Source organism: Carica papaya, chromosome 5 (genome assembly GCF_054855325.1).
Source record: "Carica papaya isolate Zhongbai chromosome 5, ASM5485532v1, whole genome shotgun sequence".
NCBI lineage: Eukaryota > Viridiplantae > Streptophyta > Magnoliopsida > Brassicales > Caricaceae > Carica > Carica papaya.
In genome coordinates, this window is record NC_142313.1 from 6275606 (window position 1) to 6293847 (window position 18242).

At 36.3% G+C, this 18242-nt stretch overlaps 1 protein-coding gene across 2 annotated transcripts; it reads right to left on the bottom strand.

The window, feature by feature from the left end:
* Positions 1–9144: 9144 nt before the first annotated feature.
* LOC110819435 (homeobox-leucine zipper protein ANTHOCYANINLESS 2-like) lies at positions 9145–15271 on the bottom strand. Of its 2 annotated transcripts, none has more exons than XM_022048619.2 (9): positions 14280–15271; positions 13952–14160; positions 13746–13863; positions 12951–13652; positions 12752–12853; positions 12456–12668; positions 11011–11185; positions 10550–10917; positions 9145–10003 (listed from the first exon to the last, which is right to left on the bottom strand). In XM_022048619.2, the coding sequence occupies exons 1-9, from the start codon at positions 14472–14474 to the stop codon at positions 9590–9592; spliced, it is 2496 nt and encodes an 831-aa protein (XP_021904311.2). In that variant the 5' UTR covers positions 14475–15271; the 3' UTR covers positions 9145–9589. The 2 variants fall into 2 exon arrangements, with proteins under 2 accessions (XP_021904311.2, XP_021904309.2); XM_022048617.2 differs by having other exon boundaries at positions 13952–14163; positions 14280–15270.
* Positions 15272–18242: the final 2971 nt, after the last annotated feature.

Consider the following 18242-nt stretch of genomic DNA (forward strand, 5'->3'; position numbering starts at 1 on the left):
CGAACGTACCAATCATGTTCAAGATTTCAAATACCTCAATGAATTGAAGATTTAATTTCTCACTCTTTTCAAACCTATTGATTCCCTTGAAAGAGTTGACCTTAAAAAATATTTGATTACTTTTCTAAAATTCCAAATCCCTCCTCTGTGTGTCCGTATAACTCTTCTGCCTACTATGAGCTATCTGGATGTGCTTCATGATTTTAACTATCATGTCTGTAGTCTCCTCTATAAGATCTGGGCAAAATAATTTTCGATCGTCCATCTCTTCCCAGTATATCGGCAACCTACAGGATCGGCCATATAATGCATCATATAGGGCCATACCGATGCTTACTTAATAGCTGTTATCATGACGAACTCTATCAAAGTTAGATGATCATCCCAATGGCCCCCGAAGTCTATAACAGAAGTTCGAAACATATCTTTCAGTGTGCAAATTGTCCTCTCTAATTATCCATCGATTTAAAGGTAGAATGTAGTGCTAAGGGACAGTTTCGTTCCCATGACTTGCTGAAGACTAGATCAAAACGGAGAAGTGAACTTGGAGTCTCTATCGGATACCACTGTCCCTAAGACTTCATGTAACATGAATATATTCCGGATATAAATTCTTGCTGTCTTGTCTAAGAGGTCGGTCATCTTAATAGTCAGGAAGTGAGATGATTTGATGAAACGGTCGACAATTACCCAGATAGCATCATGTTCTGAGCGTGCCTTAGGTAACCCTGTCACAAAGTCTATTGTAATATGTTCCCAATTTTACTTCGGGATTGATAATTGCTAAAGTAGTCTGCTTGTGCGTTGATACTCTACCTTAACCTGTTGACATACCAGATATTTGGAGATAAAGTCGACTATATCTCTTTTCATCCCGCTCCGCAAAAACTAGAGTCGTATACTATGATATATCTTAGTACTTCTGGGATATATGATGAACTTTGACCTATAAGCCTCTGTCATGATTCCCATTTTTAGTTCACTATTATCTGAAAAACATACTCTGTCCTGAAATCTAAACAACCATCCGTAAATCCTTAAAATTTTGGATTTACTCCATGTTCTACATCCTTCCTTAGAGGTGCTAAGGTGGAATCAGTTAATTGGGCTTCCTTTATTCTCTAGATAAATTTGGGTTAGACAGTTAGGTGGGGTAAACATTTAACTCTTTTCAAATCCTAATATTTTATCTGTTGTGCAGCTCCTATTACCCTGCATTCAGAAACTATTAAGTGAGCCAACATACCTGCACTTTTTCTGTTGAGCACGTTGGCTACCACATTACCTTTACCCGAGTCATAAAAAATTTTGTAATCGTAGTCCTTGAGGAGCTCTATCTAATGTCTCTAATGAATGTTGAGATCATTCTAAATGAATATAAGCTTCAAGCTCTTATGATCTATATAAATCTTAAAAATCTCCCCATACAAGTAGCGATGACAGGTTTTCAATGTGTGAATAATGACGGTAAGTTCTAAGTCGTGGGTGAGATAATTCTTCTTATGACTTTTTAATTGTCTGTACCCATAGGCTATGACCTTCCCATACTGTATCAGAATATAACTCAATCCCAAGTAGGAGGTATCACTATACACTGTGTATCCACTTATACCACTCGATAGAGTCAACACAGGTGCAGTAGTCAACTGCTTGTTGAATTCTGTAAATCTACTTTCATAATCCTCATTCCATTCAAACTTAATGTTCTTTTTTTGTGAGCTGGATCAAAAGAGCGGTTAGGTAAGAAAATCATTCCATAAATCTATGGTAATAACTTGTCATTCCCAAAAAATTACGAATCTCTTTACCGATGTCAATTTCTTTCAATCAAGAACTGTCTCAACCATTTCATGGTTCATTGATACTCCCATTCCTTTATATGATGTACCGTAGGAATGTGGTTTGCTCGAGTCAGAATTCACATTTACTTAATTTTGTATACAATTCTTTTTCTTAAGAACCTGTAAAATCTGAGTCAGGTGATGAACGTGTTCCTCTCTGTTCTTTGAATATATCAGGATATCATTGATAAACAAAATAACAAACTGATATAGGAATTGTTTGAAGACCCTATTCATCAGGTCCATAAAAATAGCTGGTGCATTGGTTAGCCCAATGTAGAGAAAACAACCGTGGGACCAATGCATACAGTCATCTCTTTTTCATATCGTCCGTACCTGGTTCTAAAAGTCATCTTAAGAATGTCCTTAGCTTTGATCTTTACCTGATGGTAACCCGAACACAAATCTATTTTGGATAAAATCTGGGCACCCTTCAACTAGTCAAAAAGGTCATAAATTCTGAGAAGGGGGTGCTTGTTCTTAATCGTGACTCTGTTCAATCCCTGTAGTTAATACATAATCTCAATGTCCCATCCTTTTTTCTTATAAATGTAACTCCAGCAACCCAATGAGATACACTATGTTGGATGAACCCATTATCCTGCAATTCGTTAATCTATTTTCTCAACTTTTTCATCTCAACATGACTCATGCGGTAAGGGATAACTGAGATAGGTTGGGTGTCAGACTGAAAATTTATGGTGAACTCAACTTCTCTATCCACTGACAGTCTAGGTAGTTCATCGGAAACACATTCGGAAAGTATCGAACTACTGAAATCGCTTGAATGCAAACTTCTTTCTTAGGTTTGCCTAATGTAAAGAAGACAACTGAGTTAAAATGCTATGTAATAAGAAAATTTCCATGAGAAAATACTATTTAAAACTCTTATTAACTTTTAAATGATTCTTCCTTAGGAGGGTTGAATACAAGTTTCTCATGGAAACAATCTACGATGGCGTGATACGCTGCTAAGCACTTCATTCCCAGAATTATATCAAAGTCCCATGTGTCTATCTCTATAAGGTCTACATTTAGTTTCCTATATGCTATGTCTATGTATCTAACCTCCTTAGTAACGTCATACTTTCATAAGCTGACACAAACAGTACAGAACCAAATTTTTTAGGTAATACATTTAAGTTTTTTGTAAAAATATATAAGACAAATGAATGTGAAGCACTAATATCAATCAAAATATATACAAGGTGGTTACAAATAGTGTACATATTCTGTATCACATCCGGGTTGACTTCAGTATCCTGCTGGGTGATGTTGTAAGGTTTGTCCTTAATAAGAGGTCCGACCTAATTTTAATTTCGTTGGCAATCTCTCACGCGGTGTCGGACACTCCCACATATACGGTAGGTATTGTTGAGACGATAGCAGAATTTATCCCCATAATCCTTGCCACAGTGTTGTAGGTTCTACCGCATTTTGTTGTCGAAGCTTGAGGAGGAGTCTGAGTCACTGGCCTAGGCCTCTTGTTCTGCTGAACCGGTACAGAACTGGTCTGCAGTGTGAAACCGGGGGTCTTAGACTTTCCAGTACCAGAAAAAGATACGAAGGTTCCTCTCTAATAGCTGTGCCTTGGCCAAAACGGCTGAGTAAGTGCTGAGCTCAAACACGTACAACTATTGTATGATCTCAGAATGGTGGCCCCACTCGAACTTTCTTACCTTTTTGCCTTCATCTATCATATTCTTGGAGGAATATCGACCTAACTTTAGGAACTTTTAGACATACTCTGACACAGTCATATCACCCTGCACTAGGTGTGGAAACTCCTTTTTTTTTTTAAATGCCGAAGGTGCTCTTAGAGGTACTCTGCATTGAAGACCATAAAGAACTGTTCCCAACTGACTGAAATAGGCAGGGTGGCTTGTTTGAGTTGTCACCAGCGACCTGCCTCTCTTACGAGCATGTAGGTGACAAGTACAACCTTCTGTTTAGGAACTATCTCAAAAATCGTGAAAGCTTTCTCTATCTCTGCTAGACAATACTCGGCCTCTTCGAAAGAGGAATGCCCCTACAAAGGTAGATGAGTTTAGTCTTTTATACTTTTCAAACTAGCTTGAGTCCATCATGGTAGAACCAGGTCCCGTGGAAGAGGCACTAGATTATGTTCGGGTGGGACTGAGTGGCCTTGTGGCGGCACCTGATTGTACGGTGGGGGCACCGAATTATACTGTGGCAATATCGGATGATACGGTGGAGGAGTAGGGTTATACCAGAGTGGTTCCATATTTTTCCTCTACAAGGTGGTCTCAAATTGAGGCAGCGGGTGAGAGTCAGATGGCTCCCTCTTTTCCTCCCACGCCTGCAGGGCAGAGATGAGTCTCTCCAACATCTTAAAGAGTCGATCAACGTCCTCTCAAAGCAAACCATTCCGAGCTATTCGATTTAATGGGGGCCTTCCTCTCCTCATATTCTTGTACCTGCATTTCACAAGGAATGATTAGGCGACAGTTTATATTTGGTGTTTTGAGTCTTTGTGTAAGAAATGATTTTGAGGAACGCGACTTTGATACCAACTGTAAAAACCAAAAACTAAAAGAAAGAGATTTATTATCTGAATGCGGAAGCGAATAATAAAGTTAGGGTTTATATTTCTTAAATAGTAAATTGGAATGCCCAATAGGGCTACGAGAATGTCCCTTCTACATTAGTTTATAAAAAAATATAAAAGATAATTAAAAATAAATAAATAGATATCCTAGGGGTTAACCTCCATTAACACTTGAAGGGAGTCGGGGAGGTGAACTACCCACAATCTTTTTGCTGATCGGGATCTGGATCTTAATTTTTTTTATCTGAATGGTTAATGAAATGGTGAGCTACACTATCCCAATAAGAATATCACTCTAACCATTGGTACGAAAAAAACAAAAGTTGATAAAAATTACAAAATAACTAATGGAGCCCTTTATTTAAGTAAATTTGTTTGACAATAGAGAAAACCGTTTATTCCATATTTACCGTCGCGAGTTTTTCAAAATCAACATATAATGACAAATACTCAGATAATATTATGATTTCATGTATAAGTGAACAAAGATTAGCAATTCTCCTTTTAACATACTTACTGGAACACCTAAGGGTTCATAGGGATATTCCCTTACACATGAACCTAATATCTAAGTTTGTCAGTTAACCCGACTGTCTCCATACCCTGTCTAGTAATGAACGCTAAATATACTACCGTCTTGATATCTCGTCCAGTATGAGGGTGAACCATGTTTTCTAAATATTTTCGATATGGGACCTCTTAATCCCATCTGGCTGAGGTAATATTCACAGTAGGATTCTGTATGTACCAGTCCCGTCCACCCTTTCTCAAGATACCTAGTAAGCCTTTCATACATATATCTATATCATCAATCAATTGTCAATTTCATGTCAACATTTCGTATTTACAAATCAACAATATGTTATGCAAACAGACGATATGTATATTAAGAATATAGTTGAGATATTTTATTTCAAAACAGACCAACGCAGGAATGGGTAGTGGGGTAAACCAACCATCCAAGAAAATAATTCAAAATCATCAATTTAAATACGTACAATATAATAAGCAATTCAAACGGCATAGGAAAATACACAGTGAACACAATGGTCAAAGAATTGTGTGAAACGGGAAATGGAAAAATGCTCATCGGAGGGGTTTTAGAGTTTGGCCATGACAGCTCCGTCGGGCTTTGCCCACGGTTTTCGGCTCACCTGCTGTCACTTTTTCTCCGATATGACCAAAGAGAGACTTGGAATCGAATTCCATACAGGAAGGAATTTTTTTTTTTGACCTTTTTGGCAATCGATGGTGGCTCAGGTGTAACGATAGCTGGGGGCTGGTCTTCTTCTCTAGTTGGGGGCTAACGACTAAGGTTGGGTTCTACTACGAATAGGAGTTTAAATATCCTCTCATCTTTTATCTTAGACGCCCGTTTGTGTTGATGTAGAGCAAGAATGATCGTTCGATGATTTTTCATTTAGGTTGATAGCGTGGGCGAATCCGAGCCGTCCATCACGATCCGTCTCATCCGTTTGATCGCATCTAAAGAGGGAATGCATCTGAGCCGTTTATGTACGTGCGATGAAATTTGGCCCGTTGGATCGTTGGGCACACAGATCGCTCGCATGACTTCTCGCATAGTGCCGATGTCAGCGGGGTTGCCACACGACGTGCTCTGGTTCGCCGGAACTGGTGACTGAGCTGTCCCACATAGTCGAACTTTTTTTTTTTTGTATTTTAACCATCTATTTTTAATTTTTCTTTTAAAAATATATCCAAATTTAAATTTTTACTTGTTTTTTTTAAATTATTTAATTTTATCATTAATTTTTTTTTAATTAAAAATTCAATAAATTTAAATTTAAATAAATAAAATTAATTACTAAAATATTTTTTTATAATTAAATAAAATAAAATAAATTATATCTGAGTTAATTTTCGAACCCAACTATTACATTGCATGACAAGTGAATTGAGTTTGGAGTAGATTGGATCTGGTTAGTCATGGAATTCACTGTTGATGAAGGGATGGGACATGAGGGGCAATAAATTGAAGGCGTAGAAGATTAAAAACAAGCAGGTACGCATCAACCATCATCCATCTTCAATGTTTAGTGGTACCCACAACCATGTGATGATAGCTAGGGAGTGGAAAAGAGAGGTTCATCATCATCATCTTGCACTAAAACACATACATATATATCCTTATGATTATATTTATGTGTACTTTATATATATACATATATCCCCTATATTGTTCTCCTCATGCAATAAAATAAAAAAGTAAAATATGCCCATTATTTTTAATAAAAAATTATAAATTCGAATTAAAATATGTGATTTTATGTCTTATGTTATTTTAGAAGATTGTGTTATAATTAGTGTGTATAGTTTTATGTGTTATTTTATGTTAGATGATTATGTTATAATTAGTGTATATATTTTAATTTATTAAAAAAATTAAAATTTATGTTATTTAATATGATATAATACGTACTGTCTTGTGTGTGTATATATATGGTGGGAGGGATGTAGATATAGAGAGAGAAAGAGAGAAGTAGAAGGTCCAAAAACATGTCACCGAACCAGGAGCTGCCATTCCCTCTAAAGGATAGCATTTCATTTTCTTGACTTTATTGCCTTAATTTGGTCCTCACCTGTGAACCTCACGTGTTCTCTTCCAATTTAAATACACTCAATCCCCAGTTTTACATCATTACATTAACACATCAACATATATATGAATATATATACATAAAGATTTTAGCAGAAGAAACTATACATATATGTATATACATATTATATAATGTGGTGTTCATAACTACTACATGCAAATTATTATTTTGTGAAGAAATAGTTTCAAAGTCTGAAAAAATCCTTCGTACCCAGAAAAAATAAAAAGCCGAACATAAAGATTATTCTATATATATATGTACACATATAAGTGTGTGTGTGTGTATGTATGTGCAAGTTGTGAATGGAAAGAAGATGACCCTCGCACGTGGTCCATGGAAAGTATCAAAAACTACAAAATGGTGTCAAACTGCCAAGATTTTCAATATCTATCACCACCATTAATGTTAATCCAGTAGTGTATAAAAATCATTTAGTTCTATATATGTCACAAGATTTGGTGACACTTTTTCATTTCAAGTTAAATTTGATTTACAAAAAATAAAGTTGAAGAATTAATATTATTATTTAATTTGAATTTGGCAGAGCTGTACCCACGTTATTGTTTCTTAATATTTCTGAATATGCAGGCAATTATAATCTGATAATGTATGCAAATATACATATATATATATATATGTATACATCGGCAACATTGTTGTCGTCACGCAATCAAAAATAAATTAAGCCTAAAAAAAGTAATCAACTTAATCCGTGATATCAACTTCACTTTCTTCCCACCAACATAATTTTCACCACTCTCTCGAAATCTTTCTTTTCTTTTCTTTCTGCTTTTCTTCCACCATTTTCAAATGTCAACCCACGCATATATATATATATGTATGTATGTATGTATGTATACACTACATTACATCTGGGTTTGTTTTATATATGGATGGGGATGATGAAATAAACATTGTTTTATAGTGTTGTAAAATAGAAATTAACCAATACAGACTTTCAGTACAGCGTTTAAAGACCCAGTTAGCTCATGATTCCTAAATTGAAATGCTTCGAATGTTAATGACAGCTTAGCATGCAATTTGAGAGAAAGGTTTTGTCCATGTTTCAAAAGTCATTAAATGTTGTTTGCCAATTGGAATAAAAAGTCTCTTAAACTGGTCAGATGGAATATTAGGAACAACCACAAAACAAACACTCCCTTATCTCTTCTCTTTTCACTTTTTACCTACTTAAAATTACTCATGTTTTACCCCCTCGTTTTCTTCTTTTCTTAATTCGTTACTCTTTTTAACTTTTTTCTCAATACCCTTACTATATCTTCTTCCTTCTTCAACATAATGTTCTTGCTCTTTTCTACCATTGATTTTACAGGGCATACATATATATATACACACACAAAAACTAGAGTTGAGGGGTTGGCAGGGAAGCTAGTTTCCTACCAACCAAAACGCCTTTTATGTGCAAATTTTCTTACCCTTCTCTCTCCTTCTCCCTCTCTCTCTCTCTCTGTCATGCATTTATCACATGAAAGGACATGCCGATATATATACATACATCCCGTATAGATATACATACATCACGTATATATCATGTATATAAGCTGAACAATTCCAAAAAGAAAATTCATCATGTCCATGAAAAAAAGGTTTTTTTTTTTTATATATAAATAAAATTGGGATCCACTAGGCGGGTCATAACAAAATTACAAATTAACCCATGGATTAATCATATTACCAAAACGGCAGACTTCATCCAATTCTAAACTATAAAACGCCATTGGCGTCAGACTCTCCTTTCACCACCCCCTATAGATGCCATCCAACAACGTGGCCCACTGTTATTGGTTGGTACACGAAACCCCATAGGCATTCCCTCACCTTACCACCTCCCGCTCTCTCTCTTACATTTAATGTTCCCCAACGCTTTCTCCCAACACCTTCTGCTCTCGCATTTAATGCCCTTTTTTTTTAAAAAAAAAAAAAGACCCATCACCACAAACAACGTCAAACCACTCTCTCATCCCGTCATTTTCCCTCACCTACGTCACTTCCCACGGTGGCGCGTGCTTTTAATCACCGAATAGCGGTAAAACTGTTAAAAAAAACAAGTACAAAAATATGAAATCACTGGGAAAATAACTACCAACACCAGCACTACACGCAGTAAATTTTTAATATTAAAAAAAAAGAACAGATTAAAAAGAAAATCCCAAAATGGGACTGAGTTAACACGACCATGTTTTGAATTTCATGTTTCGTCTGACCTTTTTTTTTAGTACTTGAGCCAACTCAGGGGGTTGTACTGAGTCAATACCCGAACCACCACCCTTGCCTTGTGTTAAGAACAGTCTAGCTCCCGAGTCGCACAGACTCGGGGCCTGCATCCATCCTTATCACCATGCAAGGAGTTGTTTCACGCGCGGTTCGTTCTTGACTCACCACCCCCCAAAACTCACTCCGAGTTTCTATTCATGCAACTCACCACACACCCTCACTTATCATAATTTATAATAACTACAACACCAACATACACAGAAGACACCGCCATTGATGACGTTAAAAAGGCCATGCATGCCCACGTGAGTGCTGGCCCACCCACATCAGCTTTCGCACTGTAGAGCCGCCTTGATCTTCTGAACCGTACATGATATCAGATTGTTGACCGTCTCCACCGATTCCACCGTCAGCTTGGCCGTAGGAAGGCTGTTCACGAGAATCTGAAAGGCAACTGTGAGGAGAGATCCTCCCACTCTCTGCGGGCCACCTACGCCACCGTCACTGCCAGCACCATTGCAGCTGGTGGGGCCGTTAGGGACGGTGGGTCCACGAGAGCCTGGACCATCCGGTACGATAGCGAAGCCAGAAGGAAGCAGAGCCACGTAAGCCGAATCACCACCGTTCATTACCACGTGCATGGCTGGAATGTCAACGGGCGCGTACACAACTAGAGATCCTGCCGCGTCTATGCAAGTCTCTTGGAGTATCAACATGCTGCTCTGGTTGGCGTTCATGGCCTGCAAGAGTAAAATTACTGGTTTAACTACAGCTACCCATCGAATTTACAAAACATGCCATTGGCAACCTTTTACTGTAATCTTACTTTTGGGTTTGTGTCAGCATCATAACAGTAGAGAGAGAGAGAGAGAGAGACTAGAGAGGTAGTCAAAACCTGACATGGTGGGGGACAGGGGAGGAGATGAAGTGGGAAAAAGAAAGGCGAAAGAAAGGGTTGATTGATGCAGGAAATAAAGGTCAAAACAAAAATGTGAAAGGCTACAACTGTCCTATTATTTTGACTTTTTAAAGCTTACAAACATGGAGTTGCTTTCTATATACTGCCATTAACGTGTCCGCATACATAATTCCAAATTCCAGACTCGTCCTTCGAAATTATCCCCCTTTAAGGACAAACCCTAACTCACCACAGCTTCAGGGTCTCTCCGTCATTTTTCTGGCGCTAAACCCCATATCCAATCCATCGAAAAGCAAGAAAGATTTTTAAAATCATTTAACAGAGATGATAGAAAGCGAGCGAGAGAGAGAGAGAGAGAGAGAGTTACACTGGCACGGAGTAGGGAGACGCAGTTGCCATGATCCTGGCCTTTGGCAATATGGGCCATCTCCTGCATGGGTCCGCCATTTGATAAGATGTCCCACTCGCTCCTCAGCCGTTCGTCGCGGAGGAAGTCAAACAGTCTCTGCGGCGAAACCGGCAGCCATACGGAGGTGGCCGCGCTCAACACTATTCCCGGCGGTTCCCCTGGATCGTCTACGCTCTTTCGAGTCATCACCCTCACGTCCTCATCCACGTTCCCTACGCTCAGCTTGTTCCACTTGTGCACCGTCGAAGCGCACACCCCCGCACAGAAGTTATCCGTCATCCTCTGTGCCAACTTCAGCATGCTTCTTCTTCCACTCGCAGTTATCGCTGCAATTTACACAACACATTATATATAATTTTCCTAAAACTCTAATTATCCATGACTTCAATCAAATATGAAAATATCATTATATATTATACCAGTGTGATCTCTGGAAGGGACCGCGGAGGACATAAGAATGGCAAGGCACTCGCATTGACGTTGAAGCGTGGCGACCCATCGTTGAGCACCGAAGCCCATGCCGGAGCCAAGTAAAGGTCGATATAGCTGGTGAACTTGGCTTTCGTCGTACTCCGCATGTTCCACCCATGTAACCTGCACTTTCTTTTCTGTCACTCACCTCTCTACTACACCCAATAATTGACTCTATTACTACTATTGCAGGAAGAAAATTCAATTTTTTTGGATCAGATTCGTCTGATATTGTTCTGAAATACTAAAACAGAAAATAAAGATTAAAATACTGGTATCTGTGCAATGGAACTGCCAGTCAAACTCTCTGTATAAACAAAGCTAAAAATATTGTCAATGACATGTAACATATGACACTATTTTTTACTCACTTTTGTCATTCTTTTTACTAATTTTAAAATATCAAATATGATAAGTCATTGAGAAGCATATTCTTGTAGAAGCCAAATCTTGGAAGTAGTTGAAGTGATTAGGCTCAATGAAAGAAGAATCACCACCAAGGCAAAAAATATTCATGGCATATAAAGTTTAGCAAGATCTGAAGGAAGAAGACGAAGCAAAACTAATGTATGTACCGAGATTTGTACCCAAAAAAAAAAAAGTTTAGATACTCGTACACATACAAACAAAAAGAGTCAGTCTTTGGGAATTTGACTAACTAAGTTTTCATTTTTCTAAAAGTAAAATTAAAATAGAGGGAAGCGAGCGGATCATGAGGCTGGAACCAGGTCGCCCACAGTTACATTAATTAAATATTGTTGGTGTAACTAGTGGGAATTCCAAGATAGCATCAAAGATTGGAATAGAAACATCATATTTATAGTTTATTAAACCCCAAGCACTGGAAAATCATACATAAAGGATATGAAATTAATGTGCTCAAGGCATATAAATTGGTGAGATAGATACTTCTATTCGATTAAATAATAGCGTTAGCTTCGATTTCCCGATGTACGAATGCATTATTCTAGTATTAATCCGCAGACCCAGTTGTGGAAACTTAAAATCTAAATTATGTAATTTGACACCCCGAGGAGGAGCATGGAGTATTCTGCTGAATATAGTAAGATATTAGGAAGGTTCACCTCTCTGCAAAACTAGGCAGCTGTAGTGGGTACAGTGATTAATCACTAGACAGCAAAATCCTTAGATTCATGAGCTCTTTCAAGATGATGAATATGGGTTGGTATTTTATTTTCTTTTTCATTATTTTTCAAAGAAAAAAGTAAACTTCACTATAAAGACTATGTCATCTTATAATTACTGTACAAAATAATCGGAGCCAACTTATTTTAAGTTTATCCAAAGAACACCCACTTGGAAAATCACATTAAGTGTTCAATAATTAGCAAAAAGAATGGCAGTGAATATTAATAAAAGTATTAAGTAGTACCTTAGAGTAGCCATTGGGCATATCTTGGACGACGCAGCCGGAAGGAAGCTTCCGGCAGCTCACAAAACTCGGTGCGCCAGGAGTTTCTCTGATGCTGTCAATTGACACATCAACCACCGCCCACACTCCCTCTGCGTGCTGCTTGCAGAACCTGAGAAAATTTACCTCACGCACCGGGACTAGAGGAGATAGCACTTGTAGCTCTGCATGCATCTATTCGAAAAAAAAAAAGTTAATTGAGGATACAATCTTCATGATGGTAACCATTAATGGAAGAAATTAATTGAAAAACTTACCAGTTGAAGTGCACCATTTCTGGTTCCACCCATGCCGCCAGATATCACATCAGTAGTTGAGGTTCTCGCAATCATACAAGGAAACATCTCCGCCCATCGATTCTGTAGAGATTAAATGTCAATTTTAATGAACTAAAATGGGTAAAATTTGTTGTAAATTGGAGATTAGAGATGTTGGGTTTATGTTTGTGTGACTCACTGAGTTCATTAGAGTCTCGACAAGAGCTAAACTGTTGATGATAACCATGCCGGTTTCACGTGAAGCCTCGGTGACGAAGCCATTGGGTTTTAACCCAATGCAAGGAGTGAATGTTCTCATGTATTCTTCATGGTTGAGTATCTCCCTGCCTCCTTCCAGGCTTCTGATCCAAAGCGGCTCATCAGTCTGTGCCATCTTCACCAATTCATCCATGCCAGCCAAAGCAAGTTCCAGAAACATAGATCTTTCAATCGACCGGTCGAGTCCGGTCAGACCGGTCGTAACCGGTCTGTTAGAAGTCACTATTTGCAACGGACCGGAAATCCCACCTCCGAAATCAGCAGGGACTAAAGGCAATGTGGCGGAGGACACGGTGGTTAACCCGCCGAATCCGTTGGTGGTTCCGACACCGAGTTCGAGAGCTGAGTTTGGCATCGGACCTGCAATCGATGCGCCTAGGGAAGAAATGGGTCGTCCCAAAAACTTGCCAGCAAGTGCACAGACTCGATCTAACTCGTCTTTCAATCGGGCATTCTCGATCCTGAGATGTTGCTCTTCGAGAGATACTTCACCGAGAATAGCTGGACCGCCGCAGTTGCTGCAAATTGGGTTCCTCATGGCGTCCCTGATCGACATGTTCTCCGCCCGAAGCTTGTCATTTTCTTGACGAAGCAGTGTGTTCTCGTGACGCTCCAGTTGGGTCTGGTGCAAAAATGAAAATCTCTCTCTCCATTAATCCAGTACACATAAAACAAAGATCACTCTGTACATAATCATCAAATTACAGATCATCACCTTCATTTGGGTTCGGCGATTTTGGAACCAGAACTTAACTTGCCTGGTCTCCAAGCAGAGACGCTTGCTGAGTTCCAGTCTTTGCTTCTCGTCAGGATGAGGACACTCCTTGAATAGTCTAAAAACAAAATAAAATCAAACCCATCGGTATTTTTTGTTTCAGGAAAATTATTACTAATACTTGAAACATGGAAGTGGATACATACGCTTCAAGTTCCTGGATTTGCTGAGGAGTGTGTCGGTGATATCTCTTCTTCCTCGGCGGCTTATCGGCAACATCTTGATCATCACCGGAAGCTCCGTCCATGTTATCACTCCCAGATCTGCTCTCCTCTTCTCTGCTTCTCCTATTGACACTCCCTTCGAAATTCTCGCCCATTCCAGTCACATCCCCCTGGTTGTCTATGTTCGGTTGCTGCTGCAAAATCACCGAGAAATTTTCCCAAAAAAGAAAAAACAAAACATCAGTACCGACCCAGAAACAAGAAGGACAAAACAAGGCGGAGAGAGAGAGAGGCGGAGAGGAGAGCGTACGAGAGCGAGGGAAAGGCCAGGAGAGTTGAACATGGATTTGGTGAGAGAAGGAGAGAGAAGTCGCGGCTGAGCAATGGCACCACTGGGCATGTTGGCGCCAGCGTTATGGTGGTTGTGGTTGCCGTAAGAGATGTCAGCGACGATTCGTGCACCGCCACCACCAGTGCTGCTATCGAGGAATCCCCCAAAACTCATCAAATAAAAATACTCTTTACCTCTAATTAGTACTGATCAAGCAAATAATCGCTCTAGATTCGACTCTTCTCTCTCTGTACTAATTTACAGACAGTCTATAAATATATGTATGTATGTATATCCTCCCTCTCGCCGACTGATTTTGCTTCACGACCCAGATTTTGCCATTTATATAAAAGTATATCTCCAATCCAGAAATTGAGTGAAGGGTATCATATACATTAAGAGAAAGAAAAGTTTCAACCTGTGAAAAACAATCTTTGAAACAGCCCGAGAAAAGGAAAAACCAAAGAAAGAAAGAGAAAGAGTAGAGAAGGAAACAAAATTAAAAAAAAAAAACCAGAGAGAGGATAGAGGAGACAAAAGGAAAACAAACCCAAATGTCTCCAACTCCCTCTCTACAATAAATCTGTTTGGAGAGAAAGAAAGAGAAAGAAGGCTAGCTTAGCAAACCCTTTTCCTCAATCTTTTTTTCTGCTTGGCTCTTCCTTCTCTATCCCTCTCTCTCTCTCTCACCGGCTCCCTCTCTCTCCAGAAAAAAAGCCCAAAATCAGTGCTTTAATGTGCTGGGAAACCCTAGTTTTTGGGCTACTGTTTATCTTCTCGTTCTCTCTGCATGTTTTTGACTAACAAGTGAGAAAACTTTAAAAAAAAAAAAGCTTCAGAAGAAGAAGAAATGGAAGTCCCAACTGGAGAATAAAAAATATATTTATATATATAGAGAATACCCAAAAAGGTTTGAAGATTTGCACAGAAAGATTAAAAAAGGAAAAAGAAAAAAAATTGGAAAGCAGGGAGAGGAAAAAAGGTGAAGATAAAACGCAATATGTGGACTCTTCGAAGCCTTACAAATACATACTACCAAAAAGGGTCGGTTGACTTCACTCCCAATCTTTTCTCTCTCTAAAAAAGTCTTTGATTGAAAGTTAAAATTGTAAAAAGAAAAAAAATAATAATAACTGTCTTACGGGTCTGTGGTTAAAAAAAAAAAAAAAAAGTTACATCAGATTTTTACAGCGGAACAGACATTGGGATCTGTAAAAAAAATAATTAACTGAACGAAAAGCATGGAATGAACTGTAGAGAAGTTAGAAGGGGGGTGTACTGGTTTGGTTGCTTGTAATTAAACTGTAAACCCGTACATTTCGTGCAATAATTAATTTTTTTGTGTTGTTTTCTTTCTTGGGTTTCGATTTTTTGGGTTAAGCTGTGTAGTTAACTTAATTACCGTGAGTAATTACAGTATTTAACTTAATTAATCCCTAGTTTAGAGTTTAAGTAATTTTTTACTCAATCGCCGGGATCTCTGTATATTATTCGTTGATTTCGCAAGAGACAAGATTTCTTGTTTACTATGGTCAATGGTCAACTCTCGGGTTTTAATTTTAGATTTAAATTTTAAATTTAATAAACACTAGATTTCCCTTCTTCTTGGATGATACAAGTACATATTTAGGTCTCTAAATATAAGTACGTAAAAGTTTAATATTTTAAAAAATAAATTGATTAGAAAACAATAAGAAAATAGCTTTTAAAAATTAATAATTATATATTTAATAAAAAAAATAATAATTACAGATAGTAATGAGTAATTATGATCACAAATATTAATGACAGCGAGAGAATTTTATTTAAAAAAAATATAGGTAACATATAATTTAGATCAAGTAAAAAATAGTATACAAGACGAATAAATCATTATTCATATATGTCTTAACGAATACTGCACACAGAAATAGATAGCATTATAACATAATAAAAAATATAATAAATAATTGTATCACATATGTTTAAAAAAATTTTAGTGAAAGATTTTAAATTATATTTTATCACTATATACAAATAAAATAATAAAAATTTTACTTTCAACTAAAGTAGTTTGTTGTAAAATTCATAATATTTGAGTTTGAGTAACTTTTCTATACTCATATATTATATATAAAAAAAAATTGATATTAATACTAACACAGCAGACAAGTCTGTTATATTTGACAAAAATTCGTTACAAGAAAAGGGATGAAAGTTTTTAAAATTTATTTAATAAATATTTTTATTTATTAAAAATAGATTATGATTATGCACTTTTCAATCACTAAATATTTATATTTAAAGAATAATAATTTTGAAAAAGATTTGTATGAAAAATTATTTACATACCAATATAACAATATAGATAAACAACTTAATTAAACTAAAGTAGGGTGAAAAAGCTTGGTATGGTTTATGATAATTATTGAGCAATTACATGGTTCAATTTCTATAATTGGGTCTAGTTAAGAAAATTAATTTCTATAATTGAAAAGAAAAAATATGTCATCATAATTACATTAATTATACAATTGTTGTCTATTGTTTACTAAGAATTAACATAAATAATTGTGATTAATGCACCCAATACTTTGATTAAATTGGGCAAAGCATTAAATAATTTTCAATACAACTCCCAATGAGTAACTTTTTCTTCTTATTGGTGGAAAATTTCATATCATATTTTTTTACAACAAAGCTTTTGAGTACACCATCCTTGTTTCTACAACTATATCTCCCCATATATGTATATACATATATGTTATCCACCCAAAATCTTAAAATATGTATGGAAAATATATACTTTTGGAAGTTTTATTTTAAATATGTTTGTAATTTCAAGATGCTACATATATTATTTAATGAAATTCTTCATCTTTTAAGCGATTGATTAATGAATGTTATTAATCCTAGTGAATTATTGTATTAGTTACTTTTCAATTACTTATTAATTACTTTGGTAGATTTATGTGGGATATCATAAGATTAAAAACATTAATATATATATATACACACACACACATATATCCTGGTTATAATTTGACACATTATAAACTTTGAATGTTTGTATTTTTTTTTAATTATAGTGAAGAATGTTGGAAATTTTTGATACATAATCCAATTCAAAGGTTAATTAGCATTACCCTCTTAATCAATTTATTGCATTAGCCCACAACAATTTGAGCAATGTAAATAAAGTATATATATATGTGTGTGTGTGTGTGTGTGTTAATTTTTAATTACTGAAAAACATACATATTTTTGTTTAAAACATAGTACGTATAGATGATGAAAAGTATATATATATATATATATATATATATATATATATTTTAAGGAGATAAAAAAAATAAAAAGGAAAAACCAAAGAAAAATTTATGGGTAAATTACAAAATCCATGAATAGATATCATAATTAAAATTTGGCTTTTTTAAATTGGAAATTATTATACAATTAATTAACAGCAGTGGGGAAAGAAATAAATTGTTGAAGGCATTAAAACGGGTGAGAGTCTTGCGTTTTGTCACGAGTGATTTTTGTTTCGTACAACATTTATGGACACCATTTTAATAATAAATAGATGAGCAAAAACAAGCAGTTAGGTCTTTATTAATAATAATACTAACATGGTAGGTCGAGTATAAATATACATATACATATATATAAGTAAATGTGTATATATATATATATATATATATTTTTTTTTGTATTAGACGCATAAATGCTCCCAATCTCGGAGGTGTATGGCAGATTTATTGACGTAGAAATTTAAACCCCGGATGATGATTCATGAATTATGTTTATCTTAAAACGTAATAATTATACTAATCACTAATTAATTGAGTAATTAAGAGGAGTTAATTAGATTTTCTCTTTTAATAAAAGTTGGTAAGTTTTATTAAGTAATAAAAAGTGGAATCTTGATGATTGAAAATAAAAAAAGGCAGCTGATTAGAGATG